We start from the raw sequence: 21,983 nt of genomic DNA on the forward strand, positions 1-21,983 counted from the left end.
CTGTGGAGTTGGAGGCCAGGTAAGACACTGTAGCATGATTAGGCATGAGCTTATTGAACGGTATTTTTTTGTACAATTTCAAAACCTCTTGATATTTCATTTGATACCACAGTTTAAATTAATCTCAACCCGTGGTGTTTGCTTTTGGAGGTTTTTTTGTTTAATTGGTGCACAATTACAGTGCAAATCTGCTTTACGTTCCAACTGCGCAGCGTGCTCTGCTTTTGGCATTTAAAACAAATAAACTATAAAGTTTTCTTAATACATTTGAGTAGTTGATTAGGTAGCTATTCAAAATGTTAATCAATCTTCTGCACAATATAAGACAATATATGAGCTGTATATACAGGAGTAATCAGCAAAGCAAGGTGGGAAACGTGTTATCATCCCTTACCTTGTTGGCCATTAAGAGGTAATACTGTAGGATAAATGACCGTGGTTTGGAATCATTTTAGCATCAGACAAAATACAGGAACATATAGATTGTGTGAGGAAATGAAAATGTTATAATTTAGCTTCTTCTTGCACTTTATACAATAATGTAACCGGTTCAGTTCTTTAAGTAATTGAAAAGAAAGATGTAACGGGGGCTTCTACGCTTCTATAATGCAACCAATATAAAACCAGTGTTATTACCCAAATATATAGTGTTCCCAGGCATAGTGAAATTAATAAACGTAAATACCTCAAATTCAATCATGTGTATACAACCTTCACCAAATAGATGTGAAAAACAATATATAATATATGTGAGGTGAAAATATAGCAGCTCCAATCCCTGAAGATGGACCGTTGTCTGGTCCCAAAGTAGTATGTCGTCTTCCGGGTAAGGGGAGCGCTTGTTGATCACGTGGTAAATATATTAAATAAACCGGCAGAGTACCAGAAATATACAGTCCTCTCCAATGAATTTTACTTATGTTAAATGTGAGTGAAACATTTGATATCTGTTACTGTGCAATATACATTTGGTTTGATGTACTATACCATTGTGAGCGCTCTATGTTTTTTGAGAAAACATTGGATTGAAATTGGATTTAAAGAGATATACTTTAAAAGAGGGTCCATTACAGTGCTCCCATCAGAGAGAGGGGGATCTCTGATATGCCATTTTTACTAGAAGAAATCTGTGAGTGAGACCAACACATCATTTTTTTTATAAAAGTTCACTTTCACTATTGGCTACACTATTATCTGTATTTCATATATTTACCACGTGATCAACAAGCGCTCCCCTTACCTGGAAGATGACATACTACTGTACTTTCAGTAATCGCGAAGATCTTCGAGAAAGTGGAACAAAGTAGAAGAGGAAGTGTGTAAATATTGTGCAACGTTACAGGAGGTTGTTCTGCATTTGTATTCTATTTTAGAAGTCTTTTAAGATTTGACCCAAGCAATGAAAAATTATTAACAGAGCCAAGCCGTTTTTGATCAATATGTAAAATTCAATTATTGTATTTAAATACTAATAACGTATTTGTCTGTTGCTTTAGTGGTGCTGGACAATGTGGAGCTTTAATGGATTCCTGTTTTAAAATGTAGTGTCATTGGTTAAAAAAATATGTGAGCATGTATTTATGTATGTGTATGTTATTTTATATAGCGCCACCAATGTAAGCAACGTCTTACATACAGACAGAACAAGGAGACAATGTATAAAGTTACACAAGTGTGTCAAATAGTTAAAAAATTGAAATTAGGGAGTAACTGTCCTACTGAGTTTACAATCTAAATGGAATCAAGGGAGACTTACAAAATACTATAGATGCAAGTGCAGTAGTGACAATGTGGAGGGATGGGGATTAGTGATTGCTGGAGGAGCCCAAGGGAATTTCACAGGTACAGTATGCAGCCAAAAGTGAAAAAGGTTTGAGATGTGAGAAGTCTATTGAGAAAAATGGAGCAGAGGACAACACAGTCATCAGGAGAGTGTAAAGGACAAGGAGAGGCACAGCAGGAGATTAGATCTGAGATGTAACATACTGTAGGGTAGAAGAATGTAGAGCTGTAAAGGATACATGTAGAAAGATCGGCAAGATGTTACCAACAGCAGGAATGTGAGTGGAGAAGGAAAGGGAGGATTCAAATTTTACACCTAGGCAGCATGCTTGGGAGACTGGATGATTGGACATGGCTTGGGTGGGATTAGGATGAGCTCTATTTTAGACATGTTAACTTTCAGGTGACTGAGGGCCATCCAGACTAAAATAGCAGAGGGACAATCAAGGACTTGGACCGGAATCTGCTTAGGGATTGAAAGATACAGTTGTGTGTTGTCTGCGTAGATGTAATATACAGATGTAGTAAGACTTACTGTCCCCAGTGCTGTGGACCAACAAGAAAAAGTCTGCGGCTCTGGGGACAATGTCTGCTGTGTTCGCGCTGCAGTGGTCCATGCTTCTGAATGGGAGACTCTGCGGGATTAATCCTTCGGTGCCGTAACCTTGAGTGGCCTTAGCACCAAAGACATTAAGACTTGCGACATCTGAAAACTGAGGAGCTGAGATCACTAAGTGTATATAAAGAGAAAAGGAGTGGTCCCGGGACAGAGCCCATAGGCTCTCCAACAGACAGGTCGATAGAAGAGATATGGCACATTTTTGCAGTACTTTGTGACACTGAACCATGCACAATAGACCATTAGGTTCATGCCAAAAAAAATGGCATGCTTTTTTTTTGTTTTGCAATATTGATCCAGACCCTGAGATTGGGATATAAAAAGACAGAGCGAGAGAAAGATCGAGATGTTGGTATCAATATGCCAAGCTAGTGTACCCAACACAGGTAGTCTAACAGTGTAACAGATTAGCAAATTCAAATTTGCTTATTTCTCAGGTATCCCTCGTAAATACAGTTGGAAATGTTTTGCACATCTCTAGTCAACACAAAGAGAGAAAGAGCTAAGAACTGGACAGTAGAGTTTACACGAAGAGTGTTCACAAAGCTGTAGAACTCTGAGATTAAATATTAAGTATTTTATGCAATTACCTCTGTACAACTTGGTATAAACGCAGTTGGGGTATTACTCAGCTTAGTTTGTGATCCTCTAGGTATCCAGCTGGAGACCAATGCATTTGTTCGACCACGTTGACAGGATGTCTGGCCTATAAAAGATACATATTGTTGATACTATTTTGATATTTGTAAATGACAAAAAACAATAAACTGAACTGTGGTATTTTGTTTTTACAATTTGCTGATGTCAAATATTATACACACTGTTAACATATGGTGGAAGGTGTGAAGGGGAAGTGTTGTGTGTAGGTGTGTATGCATCTAGCAGACTAGGTGAAAAAGGGCACTATGGATTGTTCACAAACATTAGGTAAATTCCTGTAGAGGATCAGGGGGTGAGTTCTATGATGTAAAAACAATTCTTGGTTTTCGCAGGGTTTGTAAAAATAAATAAAGTGTACACCCAACCGCAGCAGATGAGAGTTAATTGTACACATTTATTTAGACATCCAGTTTAAAGTACTCCTTTGCCAGAAAAATAGTCTATGATAACAATATAATGACACAGCATAGCAGTGTCCCTCAAATTACAAAACGCATAAAACATAACTTCTATAACCCCTTTCTCAGATATATGCAGCAGAGGATCCCTTTAAATGCTGGAAACTTCCAAGCATGAAGACCTCAGAGCTTTTGCCACGAAACTCCATCACTCCTTGGTCACTCTACAGGATATTACAATGGTCTATCTTTATCTTCACTGGTACTCCATTTCTAAACTGAGGTGCAGATGTAGCCAGCACTATTGCCCTCTGTAAGGCAAGGTGTTGCATTAATGCTACCATATTATCACTACGGCAGGGATGGCCAACTTCAGTCCCTATGGGCCACCTGCAGGTCAGGTTGTCAGGATATCCCTGCTTCAGCACAGGTGGCTCAATCAGTGGCTCAATCAAAGACTGAGCCACTTGGGTTGAAGTAGGTGTAACCCTCGCTCTAAAGAGTTACTAGTATGGTTAATGTGTATCAGGCCGCACCCTGTGTTGCCATGGGATCATGACATCACGGAGAATACATAAGGGGAGGTGAAAGTTAGAGAAGGTCGTTTCCAGGAGGACAAAAGGAGAGGAGAGGAGAGATCAGGATCTTCATAATAGAATAGTACAGACCAGGTCCCCCCTCAATTTAATTAAAGTTGTATCTAGCGACAGTACCCTGATTAAGTTAGGATCCCAGAAGAAGCTTAACGGAGCCCAATATAAGAAACGAAGTAAGGAAATGGCATGCCATAGAGGGCCTCAGTAACAAGGACTCCTGAGTGTTGGCGGGTCGTCTCTAATCGCAGATCTGCATTAACAGTCCTCTCCGGCTGCAGGGAAGTGGCAGTTCCTGCACCGACAAAAGGTATCAGGGTCACTTGTATTGGACCGCTAGGATTTCCAGTGGGCCTAGCACTACCAGGATAATACAGCGGTGTATCCCGAATAGGAACGGAGGGGGCCCGGGTCAGTTAAGCAACTTAAAGCTATACCTCCGTCTGAGTGTTAATTGTGGGCATTCATGGAAGCACATAAAGCATGGAAAACAATAAAAGAAATAAAGAAACAGTACAATGTTGTTTGATGTGTGGTGTGCAGTCTGTGGGGACTTGAATAAAAGACTGTTGTATCACAAATGTTCCTAGCGCCCATTATTCCACAACATTGCTACCTCATCGCCCAGCCACCTGAATCCAGCAACCTGAGTCAAGGTAACCTATGCAGAGTAACCAATGTAATCTCCCTAGAAGCTGAACGGGCATGTTTGCACAGGGATATCCTTAAAATCTGGCTTGTTGGTTGCCCTTGAGGTCTGGAGTTGGCCACCCCTGCTCTACAAGTAGGCACAAGCAGCCTGTGATTTACAAGGCCAAGAGGGACATAATATTACTTGGCAAAAGATTAGTGGTAATCGTTGATTTCCTGTTCCAGCAACTATTGTACAGCACAAGATAGATATGTAGCTAAATAATGCTGTTGGGAAAATCTTAGTGCATCCACACAACAGATTGTTTTAATTTCTCTGGAACTTTAGGCAAGTGAACATTCATGATCTCCCAAATACTTCACCGGGATTGGTACACATTTGTAGTAACCACATTTGCAGGAACCACATTTGTTAGTGGAAAGATTTCAAAGCACCCACCTGAGAGAAAGGCTACACATGGAAAATATGTGGAATACTTGCCTAAGTGGGAAACGACTGCACTGAAACAGCATTTGTAAACCAAAAGGAAAAAAACACATATTTTACCAGTCAAGATAAATCTTTCTAAGTAGGAAAAAAAGCAACAAAACGTACACTGCGGAGGGCGAGACATCCGTGTCACGAGGGAACCAGTGATGTAATTTCCATCCTCATCCACACACCAATAGTGACCTTGACAAGAAGAGCCTGGTTAGCTTTGTGTGCTTTTCTTGTGCCCTCCTACTTATTGTCTCAGTTATTACATTAGCTCAGTTTTTAGAAGAATTTACTCAAATTAAAAGGTTAAATATCTACATAACAAGAAACCTCTACCATAACACAACATTAGTTGTCCTACCATAATAGGATGCCAAAAATGTTGACGCTGCAAAGATCTATGAAGGGTTTAATTAGTCCAGAGAGTACTGAAAACACAGCCACGTATTGAATTAAAGTACAGTCCCGGCTACTAGTTTAAAATACTTATTTGCTACTTTATTTCTGCTATTCCTCAGATAGCATAGTAAATAGTATAATTACAGATGACATCATTGTAGTGAGAATAATGTAGTCGGCACCGTGTGGGGGAGATTCATTATTTCAAGTGTGATAGCCGCGATCTACTTTGTAAACTGTGACTGTGGCCATCACGCGTTAATGAATTTATCACGCCCAAATAAACTTGCAGACGAATAAACCTACAGTATCTGATTTCAAAAGCTATGTATATTTAAAGTATGTACAGTACACTAGTTTTTCACCTATAAATAAGTCTACTCTGATTCTCAATGATTTAGCCAATACATAGTAAGGAACTGAAGGCATCTTTAGCACTAAAGAGTTAAACGACTATTCCACCCTTTATTGATTTATTTGTTCCAACTTTTGGTTGCTTTTGATGTTGCGAATAACAAAATGCACAAAGAGTCAGCAAACTGATTATGCAAAGGATGTGCACCCAATCTCCAAATATACTCTTGAAAAAGTCATTCAGTTTAACTAATACTCTGCCAATGTTGTTTGAATTGTATGTATGTCTCAACTAGAGATGTATTTCCTTTAATGACTCAGAGTTTACCATGAAACGCTGCCCTTACCAGTACTTTCATAGAATTGCAGTGGGTCCCAGTTCCCCATTCCATCACACTGAGGGATGTACGGAAGATAGCCCAACTGTGTGGTCTCTCCAAAAGAATGCCTGGAAGCAAATCTCCTTTGCCAGTAAAAATGTAGAGCTATAAAATGATTGTAGATTAGGAAAACAGGATAAGTAGGCCATGGAGATCAAATAAACCGAACCAAGTGATACATTACTAGAAAAAGAATAGTGAACGGAGGGCTTTTCTACTATTATAAAAGAAAGAAATCGCAGAGCACTGACGGATTTTCTAATTCTGATTTATTAAAGGGCTTTTCTACTATTAACATGCTTCTATTTTAGGGAGAAGAATGTTTACATGGGGATACGAAAAATATACAAATATTACAAAAACTGACAATAAATAATATGATATACAATGCCAATGGTACAATTAAATCAAACAGAAAGTGTTAAGTTGCAAGTGCCATATCTCTAGAAATCAAGGATCTAAGACTAGAAATTCTGTAATTTAGCTGTGGGGTTTTAGGTCTCATTATAGCAAAGTTGATGTAAAAGTTAGAGGCTACTTTTAATACATATTGAATATTTGTTCCCATTACTGTATCTCCGCTTGAAGAATCAAGCATCACTCTGTTCAGCAAGTGTCAGGCATTCTGAGCCTTTACACAGAGATATATTATACATTGTATGCATACTTGATTGTGCCGCCAGTTGAAGGACATAGTTATCCCGACTTAAGAATCTCTCAGAGAAAGCTATCCCCGATTTAAAGAAGTCATCAGCGTGGAAGATATCACTTTCTGTTAGTCTTATTCCATTTGCCATTAAAAAACCGTGTCCCAGAGGAAAATTGGAAATATTGGAAGCTGCAATTAACTCTTCTGCCTCCTCAATGAATTGTAAAGTCATCCATTTAGCAAGTTCACACGTTCCAGGGCCTACAAAGTTAGAGAAATGATTATTACATACAGAAAACATTAATTGGCAGTCTTATTCTAAATCTGAAATTTAGTATTGGATACAAGGAGAGAAAAAAATCATAATTGTTATTGATTTTTTTCACATTGCTTAAATGGATTGGGCCAAGTAATAGATATATTATTAATTTAGAAACAGACTTCCCATAAAGTCTGGAAAAGCAACTAAAAATACATACAGTATGAACATGTATTATATTCATCAATAAATTTCATAGAAAAGGAGTAAACCTTGTTATTTACGTTTTTGTGGTACATTGACACTTGCTATTAGATTTTTGTTACATAAACGGAGTACCCTGTACACCAAGGGCTCTAAAACACAGTGGTCACCAAAGATTTTGGTGGTGGTCCCTGAAATGCGTCGAAATAACCTTGAGTCAGTTCTTTCATTTGCATTCTGATTTTTCTATCACTAACAAAGACAAAGCTTTACATTTAGACCCAGCGTTGCTGAAAAGTATATCATTTTCCTAATACATTATGTAGGGGAACAGAGCTCAGCGGACGTCCAAATGATTATCAACATTGACGTGATCCACAGCAATGAAAGGTTTGAGAACCCCTGCAATATAAAAGGTAATGCAAAAATGTATCTTAATTGTATAACTTTCACCGGCCAAGTCCAAATAACAAGAGGATTTTAGTAGGAAAGCATAACCAGGCTCTTTAAACTGGCATCCCATCATGTTTTTGAGACTAATGACATGAGACACAGTTGGACTTCCACCCTTACTCCATGTTACCATTTAATGTTAAGAGTAAACATGTCCGTCTCTAGTTGCTAGACTCATGGAAAGCAGTTATTTCAATTTGTGAGGAACCAAAGTATAATGATTAAGGAGACATTCACAAACTGGTGAGTTCAATTCCCATGTGAGCCAGAAGGTCTCTGTTTCTGATTAGCTCCCAAACTGGAAGCTTCCCAGCAGCCATGTTGAAGGAAGGTATTTGCCCTCTTCTTCTAAAACAACTTTCCGTGTGAACCTGGGTTACTCCATGGAAAGTAAAGAGAAAGGCAGGAGGATTTCAGTTCAGAGAACATGATGAAAAGTGATTAAATTAGAAGAAAGGACTTGCCTGATTTGGGGTTGCCTAGGCATGGTGGACACTTTTTCCATACTTTGGCCAAATTACTTAACTAAAACCCCAATTTCAATCAAATGTTTGAAATAGTTAAAGATGTGTTGGCAGCATGATATACCTAATAAGATGTGCTTAAGAATGATGACATGTTGAGTTTAATTATTATACATGTGCGTGAGTCTTGTATTTTATGCTTTTTTTAGTCATTCTTCAACACCACACAAGTAAGAATGATAAAATATTGAAAGTACTATTTTTAGTGGCTCATGTTACTGAATCTGGCACATATGCTAGGATACCCTCTGGTTCAATTATACTATTGATCTGCCCCACCAAAAAATGTATTTTTCATTCTGCTTGGGAACAATTAGAAATGAAGCGTGCCATCCAATTACACGTTCATCATTTAAATCACATGAAATGAATCTAAGGATTGTACTAAAATAGGGTTGGACAAGTAGAAGTGGGGATACACCCTGATCAATGTCCCAAATCTGCAGTAGTGCTAACCTAGCTGCAGGTGTTCAGGAGACTTTGCTCCTGTTGTGTTTTTAATCCTAATTCCAATGTACGATGACCGAGAACCAGGCTGACCAAACTCGTTATTGGACAAAAATTCTCACTGAAGCCCAATAGCAGCCCAAATGCTATTGAATTACGCGCTGTATAATTATGTATGGATTTATTCTTATCCAAGTGCTTACATTTTGGAACCTTATTCTGCATCATTTCCGTTCCCCGCAGTTTCTGTCCGTCCACATCCACACACCAACAATTGCGTAGTTCAAAGTGGCCTAGAGGTACAGCAAAGTCACTGTATGATCCTGGGTAGTGAGTAAGGCTACCATTCAGAAGCCTCCAAAAAACATAGGGATTCAGTAATATATTGTCTGACAATGTCGTTATGTTGCCATCCAAAACCTCTTTTGGAATGTCGTTAAAAAAAGGGTATTTCGAGAAAACAGGGAAAAGATGTTGATACCCATTGCTATAAAGTGTTCCGACAAAAGTGGAGAAACTCTGCGATGAAGTATTTTTATACTTTTGTATTTCATTGAGAGTTTCAGAAAAAGAGATGTTTATGTTTCCGATATTCAGCATTCTCCACACTTCATACAATGCAAAGGCTTGTTTGGTTGGTCCATTGCACTGCACCGGTCTCCATTTTCCATCATCAGTGCACTGTGGGATGTAAACACTTGAAAGCTGAGATACTGCCCCAAAGTCAGACAGCAGTAGCCTTGTGGTCAGCAGAAAGGCCTTGCCTGCAGCTAGTTGGCAATTACTTGGGCCTGGCAAACACAGAAATATAGGCATTATAAGTATAAATAAATACATTCTGTAGATACTAAACATGTCTGGTCAAATTCTAACTAGCATAGTGTATTACATTCACATTGCTATTAAATCACACATTAAGGGGCCTAATCAATATCCGAGTGCCAAACTGGTCGTTGTCGGACGAAATTCCTTATTGACTTCAATGCGGCATTTCGGACTAAAACAGTCCTAATCCGTTAAATAAGCCCCTGAATACGGTATATGTAATTGCTGTACTGCTCACCATGGCATAAAATAACAGCTGACACATCTGTATTACAGGATATTGCAGCTCAGTGACTCAGACAATGAAATAAATCCTTCAAATATATATGAATAAGTGACACCTCAGGGGTTCTAGACCCTTATACCACTTGAAAACTGTAAACCAAACTTATAACAATACTAAAAATTCTCTTCTAATTGTGATGTCAGTAAACGTTACTTTGTAACGTAGAACTGCATTTTTCTTCTTTTCCAAGATGTGAATTATTGTGTTATAAAACTCCCTCTAGCATTAAACTGATAACTTTCCTTTCCCGTCGTGATACACCGTAACAAATAAAAAAAAATGAGAACTTACACTTGATACTTTCCCCAGATACTCGTCTAGTTCCTGGAATGTTCCTTCCTTCTAAATCAACACAAAAGCAGCTTTTACCAGCACACTGGACCGTCATGAAATCCCCTTTCTGATCACAAGATGGAATAAATAACTCCGACCCAGCAGGCAGACTATTTTTCATGACTTTCTGCCTTTCCAGTAGCTTTTCACACTCTGTGGGACATCTTGGGTGCTTTCCTTGAATTCTTGACATTTGGATTTCCCTACCCTGATCATCAACACACCAGCACTCTGATTTACTGCACTGAATTTCTTCATACCTGCCGTCCTTGGTGCATGATGGAACATATAGATCGGAGTTCCTTTCCTCACAGTCCATCGACTGCATAATTATTTTCACAGATTCAGCAACGCTCGGTGAAACGGAAATAACATGCCGTAAAAATACTGAAAATTCTTTTAGCTCTAGAAGTGAAGCAAACGTCGCGACCAGATTTTGATTTTCCTGAAGATTCACAGTGCGCCCAAAACTACCTTGAATAGGCTGGTTAAGGTTAAAGATTTGTTTTGAAAAGTTGGAGGATTCCCTGGATAGGTAGGAATCTTCTTCTGCTGAAAACAATTTTGCAAGTTCTTGGAAATTCCCTCCACTGTACCTTCCTGTTAGGCCGATCTGCTGGAAAAATTCACTAAAATTAAATTTGCTTCTGGTGCCAATGGCCCCCGTGAAATTAAATCCCCCCATGTTTTTTAAGAATTTCCCTCCAAACAGGTTTTGTTGAAATCTCTTGGAGTTACTTGTAAACTTTAGAGCAACCTGTACTAGTTCTTTTGAAGGGAATAGCCCACTGACCATCTCACTGATCATAGAGCCCAGTTGAAGCTTGTTATCTTTTGTTTTTTCCCTGATCGGAAGTAGGAGTCCTGATTTTACAAAAGTATCTACAATATAGGATGAACAGTATTTCTTATTTATTTTGTCTCCCAACTCCTTCTCTTGAGTAACGAACAAACTGTGCTGGCCAAAGTGTCCTGTAGGTCCATACAACAAACTAGACAGAGCTTGTCTTCTCCTGAAAGGACAATCTTGACCATTATCTGTAGAGGACATATGAAAAAAATGTTACACAAGTAGCATACCCAAAAACAATGAAAAAATGCTTTCCACTGCCATATAAATATATGTGTATTGCAAGAAATGTGAAATATTACTGAAGAAAATATCTGAAATCGTATGTAGTCATTAGGTGTTCATGTCAATTCTGAGTGTCAATCAGTCACCAGTTGGTGGCAACAATGAGATTCTTTAAGTGAGTGACCTATTGTCAGAAGGTAGTGGAGGCTCAGATAAAAGAACAGTAATAGGATGACAAAAGTAGAGAAACTGAGCCCAGAACACAATTGTTTAATCAAAACATTTCAGTCCTATTTAGCAGATTATCTTCTCTTTGTTCTGGGCTGGGAGAGCCAGCAGCACTTTTGAGGCCGATTAAAGCTTCTCCCTGCCCCCTCCAATGGGCTTCATTCGTTCTGGTTCAGTATGTAGATTAAATCTCCCTAGTCACTAGTTCCACAGCAGAGATGAAGAGCAGGAGATATAATCTGCATGCCAGAAGGAAGCATCTGAATGGAAGGGGAAAGTTGAAATCTACAATCTTCTCCAGGAGTCCTCCCAGATCTCTCTACACATAGGCCCACTCATGAATCAGCAAGCTAGTAGAACGAGGAGGGAGGGAGAAACTTTCCCCTCATCTGAGACAGGGATGGGGGGGGGGGAGAAACCCGGGACAGTCCCACTCAAGCCAAGACACTTGAGAGCTATGACTTCCTACTGCCAGTGAGCATTTATTCTCATGGTTTATAAAAAATAATGAAGTACGTTATTATCTGTATGACACTAATGGCAGGAAGGTAGATACTTTAGGATTGTCGGAAATCCTCGTGTTTATGTTTTCTCATTACTTAAAGAATATTGAAGTATTTATCGTGCACTGTAATAAATATTTCAGAGAATCACTAATTATTTCCCCTTGATACTCGCCACAGTTTGGGGATCCTCCTTGTTTCCGGGTTCCATAGATTTCACGTCCCTTGGAATCCACACACCAACACTGACCTCCTGTCTGGCACTGGACAGACTGAAAGTCACCATTATCATCACACGAGGGTACAAATATGTCTCCCGTTTGAGAGGCAGTGAACCTCTGGACTTCACATGTGGAAGGACCTGTGAAGACAAATACAATTTACAACTCCACAATTAAAATGTCTTTAAGGAGCAATACATCCTGTTTTTTTTCCCCTTTAATTTTGTAATACAGGATTGAAGCAGGGTGTCGCTGTAGCTGAACCCCGTTAATTTCAGCTCAGAGGACCCCCTGCTTCTAGAAATACTTACCTCCGAAGGGGGTGCCAATATCTCTTTGTATTTTTCTGCAGTTTAAAGCTCCTGGGCCAATAGGACGCCACACCGGGTGACGTCACGGCTTCCTATTGGCCCGCAAGCTTTGAAAAGCAGCCATTATGTGACGCCTGGACTGGCTACCGGCACAACCTACTGAGGTATGTATCTCTGAAGGCAGGGGGTCTCGGGAGCTGCAAGTAATAGGGTTCAGCCCGGAGACCTCCGGCTTCAATCCTACCTTAAACAAAGGACAAAATGAAGAAAACAAACTGGACTTGCATAGCCTCTTTAAGTGCTGAAGGAGCGGCACAGTGAGTAAAGACACTGACTGTAAACAGTGACAATGTCAGCTCCTTGTGACGTTGGGCAAGTCACTTTATCTCCCTGTGCCAAAAAATAAGATTGTAAGCTCATCTCTACGGGGACAGTGTCTGTAAAATTCCTATGCACAATGCTGCGTACCCCGCACTGTACTGTAATTGTGACGCGCTTTGAGTCCCATTGGGAGAAAAGCGCTATATGAAATAAAGTTAATATTATTTATTGTTATTATCCATTGATTGTCACATGCAAAAGAATAATGATCCATAAAGTGGGATGTACTTAGAGCTGGTTAAATAAGTGTAAATCACAAATAGTCCCTCCATTATTGTATCATACGCACAATGTACAGACACTCATTTTTACATCTTGTAGTTTGGACATGGGTTACACTATCTTCTTCTGTGTACGCAATCTCCCCCAGAGGCCTCGAACTCGTAGACTGTCAGTACCTTGCCCCCCTATGAAGGTCCTGCTATTAAACAAAAAAGTGGTTTCTTCTGCCCCCTGTCTTTCTTCTGTGCTGAGAGAGCAGGGACTGCTCTCCTGAGTTAGATCAGAGCTTCTACACAGATCAAAGCTCGACTGCGCTGGGCTCTGGAGAGAGCTCCATTTTAACATCCCCGAGACATAACATTTAAAGCACTAATTTCACCTGGAAGCAGCATCAGATTTAAAACTTTAAAACAGCATTCGATAGGACAAGGTGTGTCTTTAAGTATATTTAAAAATGCACTTTTAAAAAAATGTCATTGCAGCAAACTGCTGCTTTAAAAGCTTTCAAAACCATAATTGACGTTAAAATAGACCATTCCTATTGTAAATCAGGTATTATTGGCTGGTTTCAATATATTCCTGTTTTTTTTGTATTCCAAAGGGACATTTCCAAAGCCGCACTAAGCTAGTCACCTCTCCTACATACTGCACCGACACACTTTATTCGAGCAAATACCCAGTATGTACCTGGCAGATACCTGGAATGCGCCGCTCCTCACCTCTGACAAGCCCCGTTGCGTTTGCCTTCCCAGCCTGGGTTCATGCCTGGCTGACGGGCGGCTGATCTGTTAAATGATAATGATTAGGATTTAATAGGCTGCAATGCTTCGCGTGTCTACCAGATGGCATAAATTCATGAATTGTAATGCAGTATATATATATATATACTGTGCAGTATTGCAGCCAGCGGGAATAAAATGCTTCAATCCCTGCTTGGAAAATACCTCAATGCACTCGGGCAGAAAACAGTCACAAACCTCAATACACCCGGGTATACCCGAATTCGTGGGACTAGCCGAGCTCGAATAAAGTGTGTCGCCAGTGTACAGTAGCAGCAATTACACACTATACAGAGGCAGCTGCCCCTACCAATGACATCTGGCATCAAAATGCAGTGTGTGCTCAGTACGGATTGGACAAAAAATGCGGTGCCACTCAGTATGGATTGGACGGAAAATGCAGTGCGCGCACAGTATGGATTGGACGGAAAATGCAGTGTGTGCTCAGTATGGATTGGACAGAAAAAGCAGTGCGCGCTCAGTATGGATTGGATGGAAAATGCAGTGTGTGCTCAGTATGGATTGGACGGAAAATGCAGTGCGCGCTCAGTATGGATTGGACAGAAAATGCAGTGAGCGCTCTGTATGGATTGGACGTAAAATGCAGTGCCGCTCAGTATGGATTGGACGTAAAATGCAGTGCCGCTCAGTATGGATTGGACGTAAAATGCAGTGCGCGCTCAGTATGGATTGCACGGAAAATGCAGTGCGCGCTCAGTATGGATTGGATGGAAAATGCAGTGTGTGCTCAGTATGGATTGGACGGAAAATGCAGTGCGCGCTCAGTATGGATTGCACGGAAAATGCAGTGTGCGCTCAGTATGGATTGGACGTAAAATGCAGTGTGCGCTCAGTATGGATTGGACGTAAAATGCAGTGTGCTCAGTATGGATTGGACGTAAAATGCAGTGTGCTCAGTATGGATTGGACGGAAAATGCAGTGTGTGCTCAGTATGGATTGGACGGAAAATGCAGTGTGCTCAGTATGGATTGGACGTAAAATGCAGTGCGTGCTCAGTATGGATTGGACGTAAAATGCAGTGCGCGCTCAGTATGGATTGGACAGAAAATGCAGTGTGCGCTCAGTATGGATTGGACAGAAAATGCAGTGTGCGCTCAGTATGGATTGGACGTAAAATGCAGTGTGCGCTTAGTATGGATTGGACGTAAAATGCAGTGTGCGCTCAGTATGGATTGGACGTAAAATGCAGTGTGCGCTCAGTATGGATTGGACAGAAAATGCAGTGTGCGCTCAGTATGGATTGGACGTAAAATGCAGTGTGCGCTCAGTATGGATTGGACTGAAAATGCAGTGCCGCTCAGTATGGATTGGACGTAAAATTCAGTGCGCGCTCAGTATGGATTGGACAGAAAATGCAGTGTGCACTCAGTATGGATTGGACGTAAAATGCAGTGCGTGCTCAGTATGGATTGGACGGAAAATGCAGTGTGCGCTCAGTATGGATTGGACGTAAAATTCAGTGCGCGCTCAGTATGGATTGGACAGAAAATGCAGTGTGCGCTCAGTATGGATTGGACGTAAAATGCAGTGTGCTCAGTATGGATTGGACGTAAAATGCAGTGCGCGCTCAGTATGGATTGGACGGAAAATGCAGTGTGCGCTCTGTATGGATTGGACAGAAAATGCAGTGTGCGCTCAGTATGGATTGGACGTAAAATGCAGTGTGCGCTCAGTATGGATTGGACTGAAAATGCAGTGTGCGCTCAGTATGGATTGGACGTAAAATGCAGTGTGCGCTCAGTATGGATTGGACGGAAAATGCAGTGTGCGCTCAGTATGGATTGGACAGAAAATGCAGTGTGCGCTCAGTATGGATTGGACGTAAAATGCAGTGCGCGCTCAGTATGGATTGGACGTAAAATGCAGTGCGCGCTCAGTATGGATTGGACAGAAAATGCAGTGTGCACTCAGTATGGATTGGACGTAAAATGCAGTGCGTGCTCAGTATGGATTGGACGGAAAATGCAGTGTGCGCTCAGTATGGATTGGACGTAAAATTCAGTGCGCGCTCAGTATGGATTGGACAGAAAATGCAGTGTGCGCTCAGTATGGATTGGACGTAAAATGCAGTGTGCTCAGTATGGATTGGACGTAAAATGCAGTGCGCGCTCAGTATGGATTGGACGGAAAATGCAGTGTGCGCTCTGTATGGATTGGACAGAAAATGCAGTGTGCGCTCAGTATGGATTGGACGTAAAATGCAGTGTGCGCTCAGTATGGATTGGACTGAAAATGCAGTGTGCGCTCAGTATGGATTGGACGTAAAATGCAGTGTGCGCTCAGTATGGATTGGACGGAAAATGCAGTGTGCGCTCAGTATGGATTGGACAGAAAATGCAGTGTGCGCTCAGTATGGATTGGACGTAAAATGCAGTGCGCGCTCAGTATGGATTGGACGTAAAATGCAGTGCGCGCTCAGTATGGATTGGACGTAAAATGCAGTGTGCTCAGTATGGATTGGACAGAAAATGCAGTGCGCGCTCAGTATGGATTGGACAGAAAATGCAGTGTGCGCTCAGTATGGATTGGACAGAAAATGCAGTGTGCGCTCAGTATGGATTGGACGGAATCAATAAACTGAGAGAGAAAAAAACAACAAGCTCAATCGAGAAACCATATGTTGTAAAATGACCTGACTGACAGACTCTACACAAAGTCTGCGTATAAATATAAATGTTACTAAACTATCACTAAAACCTATATAATCTATGACTCATGTCTGCACTGGACCGGATAGGACAGACTGTGAGGGCATACATCTACATTCAGAAATACAGTAACATTACTGCTGAACATGGGATGTTCAGTGTTATCTCTACTGGAGTAATAATGACAATTTCAACCACTTCCGTCACGGTTATACCAGTGATCAGCAACCAGTGGTACATTTCTCTTATGGTGTTAGGTTTGTTACTGTGTTCAGGTTCATTCGACAGAGTTTATTTTGTTGTTATTGTGTTGGTGGCTACAATACTTCAAAGATTTCCTTGATAACAAATGACTTTATTTGTTGTTTTGTTTCCTCCACCCAAAGAATAAATAAATACAGCTTGGTTAGTGAGGTCACTAACATCGTTAAAATGAAGACATGATTGGTATTGTTGCCAGTACATAACAAGCTCTTTCCATTGTATCGGCGATGATGCAAATCCTTGTAAAGAAACACATTGTGAGCCCTCTCTGTTTGTATGTATCGTATCGGTGCATTGTAGTGATCTGCATTTCTCCAGCACAATACCGTTTCTACAGTCCTAGAAATGAAGACATTCTTCTGGAGAACCATGTACAAAATAAAAAGAGTGACACTAAAAATGTAAATATACTTTTTTTAATCCAACAAATATTTTAGTGTGCAAGCTTAAAGCAGCAGTTCGCCCTAGTTTAAATAATTTGACCCCTTTTTTCCATAGGTGGGAAACAGAGGGTCCCTGGAACTGAAACGTTGTATTTTCATCTCCAGGGACCCCTGATTTCTGATATATCTTCTAGGGGAAACAAAATGGAGGTATAAATCTCCTGCATTACTCAGGCCTATAGGAAGTCCCAGCATCCTCTGTTGTGGCTTCCTCTTGTCCTGCATGAGGCAGGGCACTTAAACAAACCAGAAAGTGCCGGTGCTAGCGCTCCCTGTATGTGTCTCGGGAACCTGGCGGTCTTCAGTACTGAAATGACCATGGCTCAGCTACAGGGACCCCATGTTTCCAACCTATGGGGGGGGGGGCAGAGGGGCATAGGGGAGAAACTGCAGCTTGATCAACGTCACATGGATTTTCTTCAGGTATGACAAATGGTTCAGATAGACAAGAGGTGACAAACTCCAGTCTTCAAGGGCTACAAAAAGGTCAGGTGTTCAGGATATCCCTGCTTCAGCACAGGTGTCTCAATCATTATGACTGAGCCACAGATTGAGACACCTGTGCTGAAGCAGATAGCCTGAAAACCTGACCTGATGTTGACCCTTGAGGACTGGAGTTGGCCACCAATGAGATAGACAAAGATCATATTCCTGGTTTGGTACTCACATCTGAATCTGCCTGATAGGATGAGCTGCACTGCTAGAAATCGCCTTTGCAGAATACGATATATGACCGTTTCCGTGAATGTGCGAGACGGAGATAGTCCTGCAAAGACTGTATCATAGACTTCGCCCAGCAACAATTCCAACCCTGGAGGATGTAGAGAATAAGGAGGAAATAGATGTGATTACACAGAGTAACTTGGAGCTCGTAGTGCAGTTCTGGAACTCTTTAATATCTCTCTTCACTGATTTTGCATCACTTTCTATGTATAGTATACAGTATAAGCCCAGAGTCACCAAGTTATCTTAAATCAGTGAACAAAAATGTTACATTAAAATAAAAAAGAACAGGCAGTCATTTCCACGAGCTAACTCAGGGGGGCTCAACTCAAGTTCTCACGCCCCCCAACAGGTCAGGTTTTAGGGGTATCACTGCTTCAGCACAGGTGTCTCAATCCGTCCTTGCTTGAGCACAGGTGGCTCAATCAGAGGCTCAGTCTTCGAAGACTGAGCCTCTGATTGAGCCAGCTGTGCTGAAGCTGGGATATCCTGAAAACCGGACCAGTTGGGGGGGGGGCTTGAGGACTGGAGTTGAGCGCCCCTGAGTTAACGCGTGCACAAACAACGCCTTATAAATAGTAATTAAAATATAGTTAAGGGGACTAATACAGTATGTTTAATGGGAGTTACTTCTACTTAGCTTCTCCATGTGCTAATAGTAACTCATTATTCACCTCTGCCTAGCTAGACATAGTGATGTTACCACTTATTTGGCATTGATCACAGGGAGGACCTACAATAATGGAGTGTTCTTTTATAATATATGCGGTTTTCTGGGTACTATTTAAATATAGTGGCGATGCGGGATACAGTTGTGTATTTTTCCGACATATTTTTGATGAATTCTTAACAATTCTGGGAATCCCCGAGAGTATAAATTAGGAGGAAGTGTAACAACAGGAATGCAACATTAAATCAAAATTCAGTATGTGATACTTCTCCGGAGGACGGAAGCGAGTGACGAGGGGAGCTGGTAATGCTCACCGGTGCCTTCCAGCTCTCGTCCAAGGCTATCAACACAGTAACAGTATCCAGAGATCTCCGGGAACGATTCTCGGAGGGAAGTAAATGACTGGAAGGCATTTGGAAACCTATAAAGAAAAGGCAATTATGCTAATACGTATTCTGTTGGGGACCTTTGCAAGTAATCTTCTTAGGTAACAATAAAACATGCATTGTGAGAATTAGCTTGAAGGGATTTGCTGATCATGGAGATCAGTTGTAATTACAAAGCAGAAGAAGACTGGAGTGAATATGTAATGACATTTCCTACAAGCTGGTAGAGTTGTATGCTGATGTTAGTTATTCTGAAGAAGGTGTTAATGTCCAGTCACAGTAGTCCCAAGTCATTCTCCTGTCATTGACATGTAGAACAGATGTAGCAAGACATACTGTTGTTGGCACTGGATTCCCCCGATGCTGGAGGATTATCGTTGCGGAGGGTCCAAGCCAGAAGCATGGACCCCTTGTATCGCAACCAAGGCAGCACTGTCTCTAGAGTCATGGCTTTACGTTTTTAAGCCGTGGCTCCGGAGACAAGTCTAGTTTCATCTGTAGTAGGAGTTCCTGACAAAACCAAGCATTGATGTTTGATCATGCACACTACATGTTAACCTGGTCTGTAACTGTTTCATACGCTCATAATATATATTTTCTTTAACTGTGTACGCAATGTCTTGTATATAATGTATACACTGTTCATTTATGTAACTGTACTTGTAACCATGTACTATTTGTTTTACTCTGTGCCCAGGACATACTTGAAAACGAGAGGTAACTCTCAATGTATTACTTCCTGGTAAAATATTTTATAAATAATAAAATAAAAAATAACATGTATCTGTACTTCATTGGCCACAGAGAATATTTTCCTCTGGAGAGTGTAAACTGTACAGTACATACAGTACACCTTGAGTTTGGAGAGCGTACAAATATACTCATGTAAGAGAAGTCTAGCTGTGATTTTTGGTCATCCTATTAGATCAGGAGTGGGCAACTCTAGTCCTCAAGGGCCACCAACAAGTCAGGTGGTTTTAAGGATATTCCTGCTTCAGTACAGGTGGCTCAATCAGGGAGGACAGGGGTTGGCCACCCATTTATTAGATGGTTCTTATTTTGTACCATGCACACTCCGTGGAAGGTCCCAATTAAAAAGAAAATAAAAAGACATAAATGTGTGGACTTCAAAATCATGCGTTTTGGAGAACATGCCAAACAGTTTTGCATACTTCTGTATACTTATCTTGTTTTTTAAATAAATAAATAAAAACCAGGGTTGGATTTGGTAAAAAAAAAATGTATTGAAAATTATTTAAAATAATCCATTTTGTGAATACATTATTAATATTTTTACAGAATATTAAAGAATGATATGCCATCATCTCAGAGACGTGACAGCAAGATCCGGGGATTTGGTTGGCCTGAAACATTGCTGTCATGTCATTGTGAAAGTACTCCTGTATTCTGTGAAGTTTGAACATAAGTAAGAAAATGTTTCGTTCACAAAAAATGAATTACTTAAGGTTATTTTCAGTGATTGAGTGCTTATCTTGCCCACTGTTTTGTAACATTTTACAGTGTGGTGATAATTACAAAGATTTCTCTGGGATCTTATTACTTTACACCAAGGGTGGCCAACTCCAGTCATCAAGAGCTACCTAGAGGTCAGGTTTGCAGGATATCCCTGCATCAGCACAGGTGGCTTCGACTGAGCCACTAGTGCTAAAGCAGAGATATCCTGAATACCTGACCTGTTGGTGACCCTTGAGGACTGGAGATGGCCACTCCGGCTTTACACAATAAAACGACTGTCTGAAACCACTGCCCGTTATTTGCTTTGTTTACTGTTCTTTTATTTATTGTGTCTTGGTTATGTCTGAAAGTATTTTGAAGTCATGTTAAAGCGAAGTGAGTAGACCTCCCAGTAGAGGGCAATGGTCCCGTCTAAACGAAATGATCAATCATTAGGTGGCACTGGCTGATTCATTTATACACGAGAATGATGCGCTACAAGATAAAGACACACATTTATAACAAGTATCCAAATGGGGGAAAAAATCCTCTAAACCGGTTAGACTCAAAGACAACCACTCATATATTATATGTATTACTCGTGTTTGCTCCTTCCTTATTAATAAGAGATTCACCATTACATAATGTGCAGACGATTAGACCAGAGGAGACACCAATATGTAGAGAAAACATCTGTTAAAAAAATGTTTAATACCATGTAAAGAAAACATCCCAGCAAGCTACAGGTTTCATTCATCCCTGGTGAAGACGTGGCATGGCGTGGAATTGCGTGGCAGTGTGGGTGGCTGATCACCAGGATTGTTTTGTTTTCTTATAGCAACAAAACAGCAAACACAAGACAAATAAAAGAACAGTCTAGTCCCCCAGCAGAGATTTGTTACTTGACAGTCCTCTGCCTCTGAGTGCCAGTCACAGGTGTCCTGCTTCACAAAGAGGAGGGTAAATGTACACAGCACTCTGAAACGGAACCTGGATTTAGTCATTTTAATTAAAGCGGTTTAATGACCTCAAACAGGCGCTAACTCCCATTTACTTGGGAGAAAGAGGCAGATAGGCCAATCTCGCAGGGACCTGGACACACTCATAAATTACTCCTACTCAGGAACATTCATCTCATCTGTGATTCAGTTAGCTTGGCATCTGAAACTAGTAAGCTGAACACCTGGCCTGGTGGAACTCTTGTAATCAAATGGTTTGTGTAATTACCAGGTAGAACTAAGTACGTTTTCCAAAATTCCGTTTGCCTTTTTATAATGGACAAAAATTAAAGAACATCCGGAGCAGCAACAGAACGTCAGAATCCAACATGAGCAGCACTCAGGCAAATGTTTTAAAAA

At 40.7% G+C, this 21,983-nt stretch overlaps 1 protein-coding gene across 1 annotated transcript in view; it reads right to left on the reverse strand.

Moving 5' to 3' along the window:
• The window catches only part of TG (thyroglobulin), a 240,109-nt gene that overhangs the window by 202,117 nt on the left and 16,009 nt on the right, over positions 1 to 21,983 (reverse strand). The window contains exons 6-14 of the mRNA XM_075588461.1: positions 19,099 to 19,205; positions 18,059 to 18,202; positions 12,279 to 12,461; positions 10,253 to 11,332; positions 9,054 to 9,641; positions 6,982 to 7,224; positions 6,282 to 6,419; positions 5,299 to 5,376; positions 2,992 to 3,107 (exon numbers count right to left, since the gene is read on the reverse strand). Of these exons, the coding sequence (XP_075444576.1) occupies positions 2,992 to 3,107; positions 5,299 to 5,376; positions 6,282 to 6,419; positions 6,982 to 7,224; positions 9,054 to 9,641; positions 10,253 to 11,332; positions 12,279 to 12,461; positions 18,059 to 18,202; positions 19,099 to 19,205 (2,677 nt within the window). The remainder of the gene's footprint in view (positions 1 to 2,991; positions 3,108 to 5,298; positions 5,377 to 6,281; positions 6,420 to 6,981; positions 7,225 to 9,053; positions 9,642 to 10,252; positions 11,333 to 12,278; positions 12,462 to 18,058; positions 18,203 to 19,098; positions 19,206 to 21,983) is intronic.

This window comes from Ascaphus truei, chromosome 2 (genome assembly GCF_040206685.1).
Source record: "Ascaphus truei isolate aAscTru1 chromosome 2, aAscTru1.hap1, whole genome shotgun sequence".
In the NCBI taxonomy this organism is placed as follows: domain Eukaryota; kingdom Metazoa; phylum Chordata; class Amphibia; order Anura; family Ascaphidae; genus Ascaphus; species Ascaphus truei.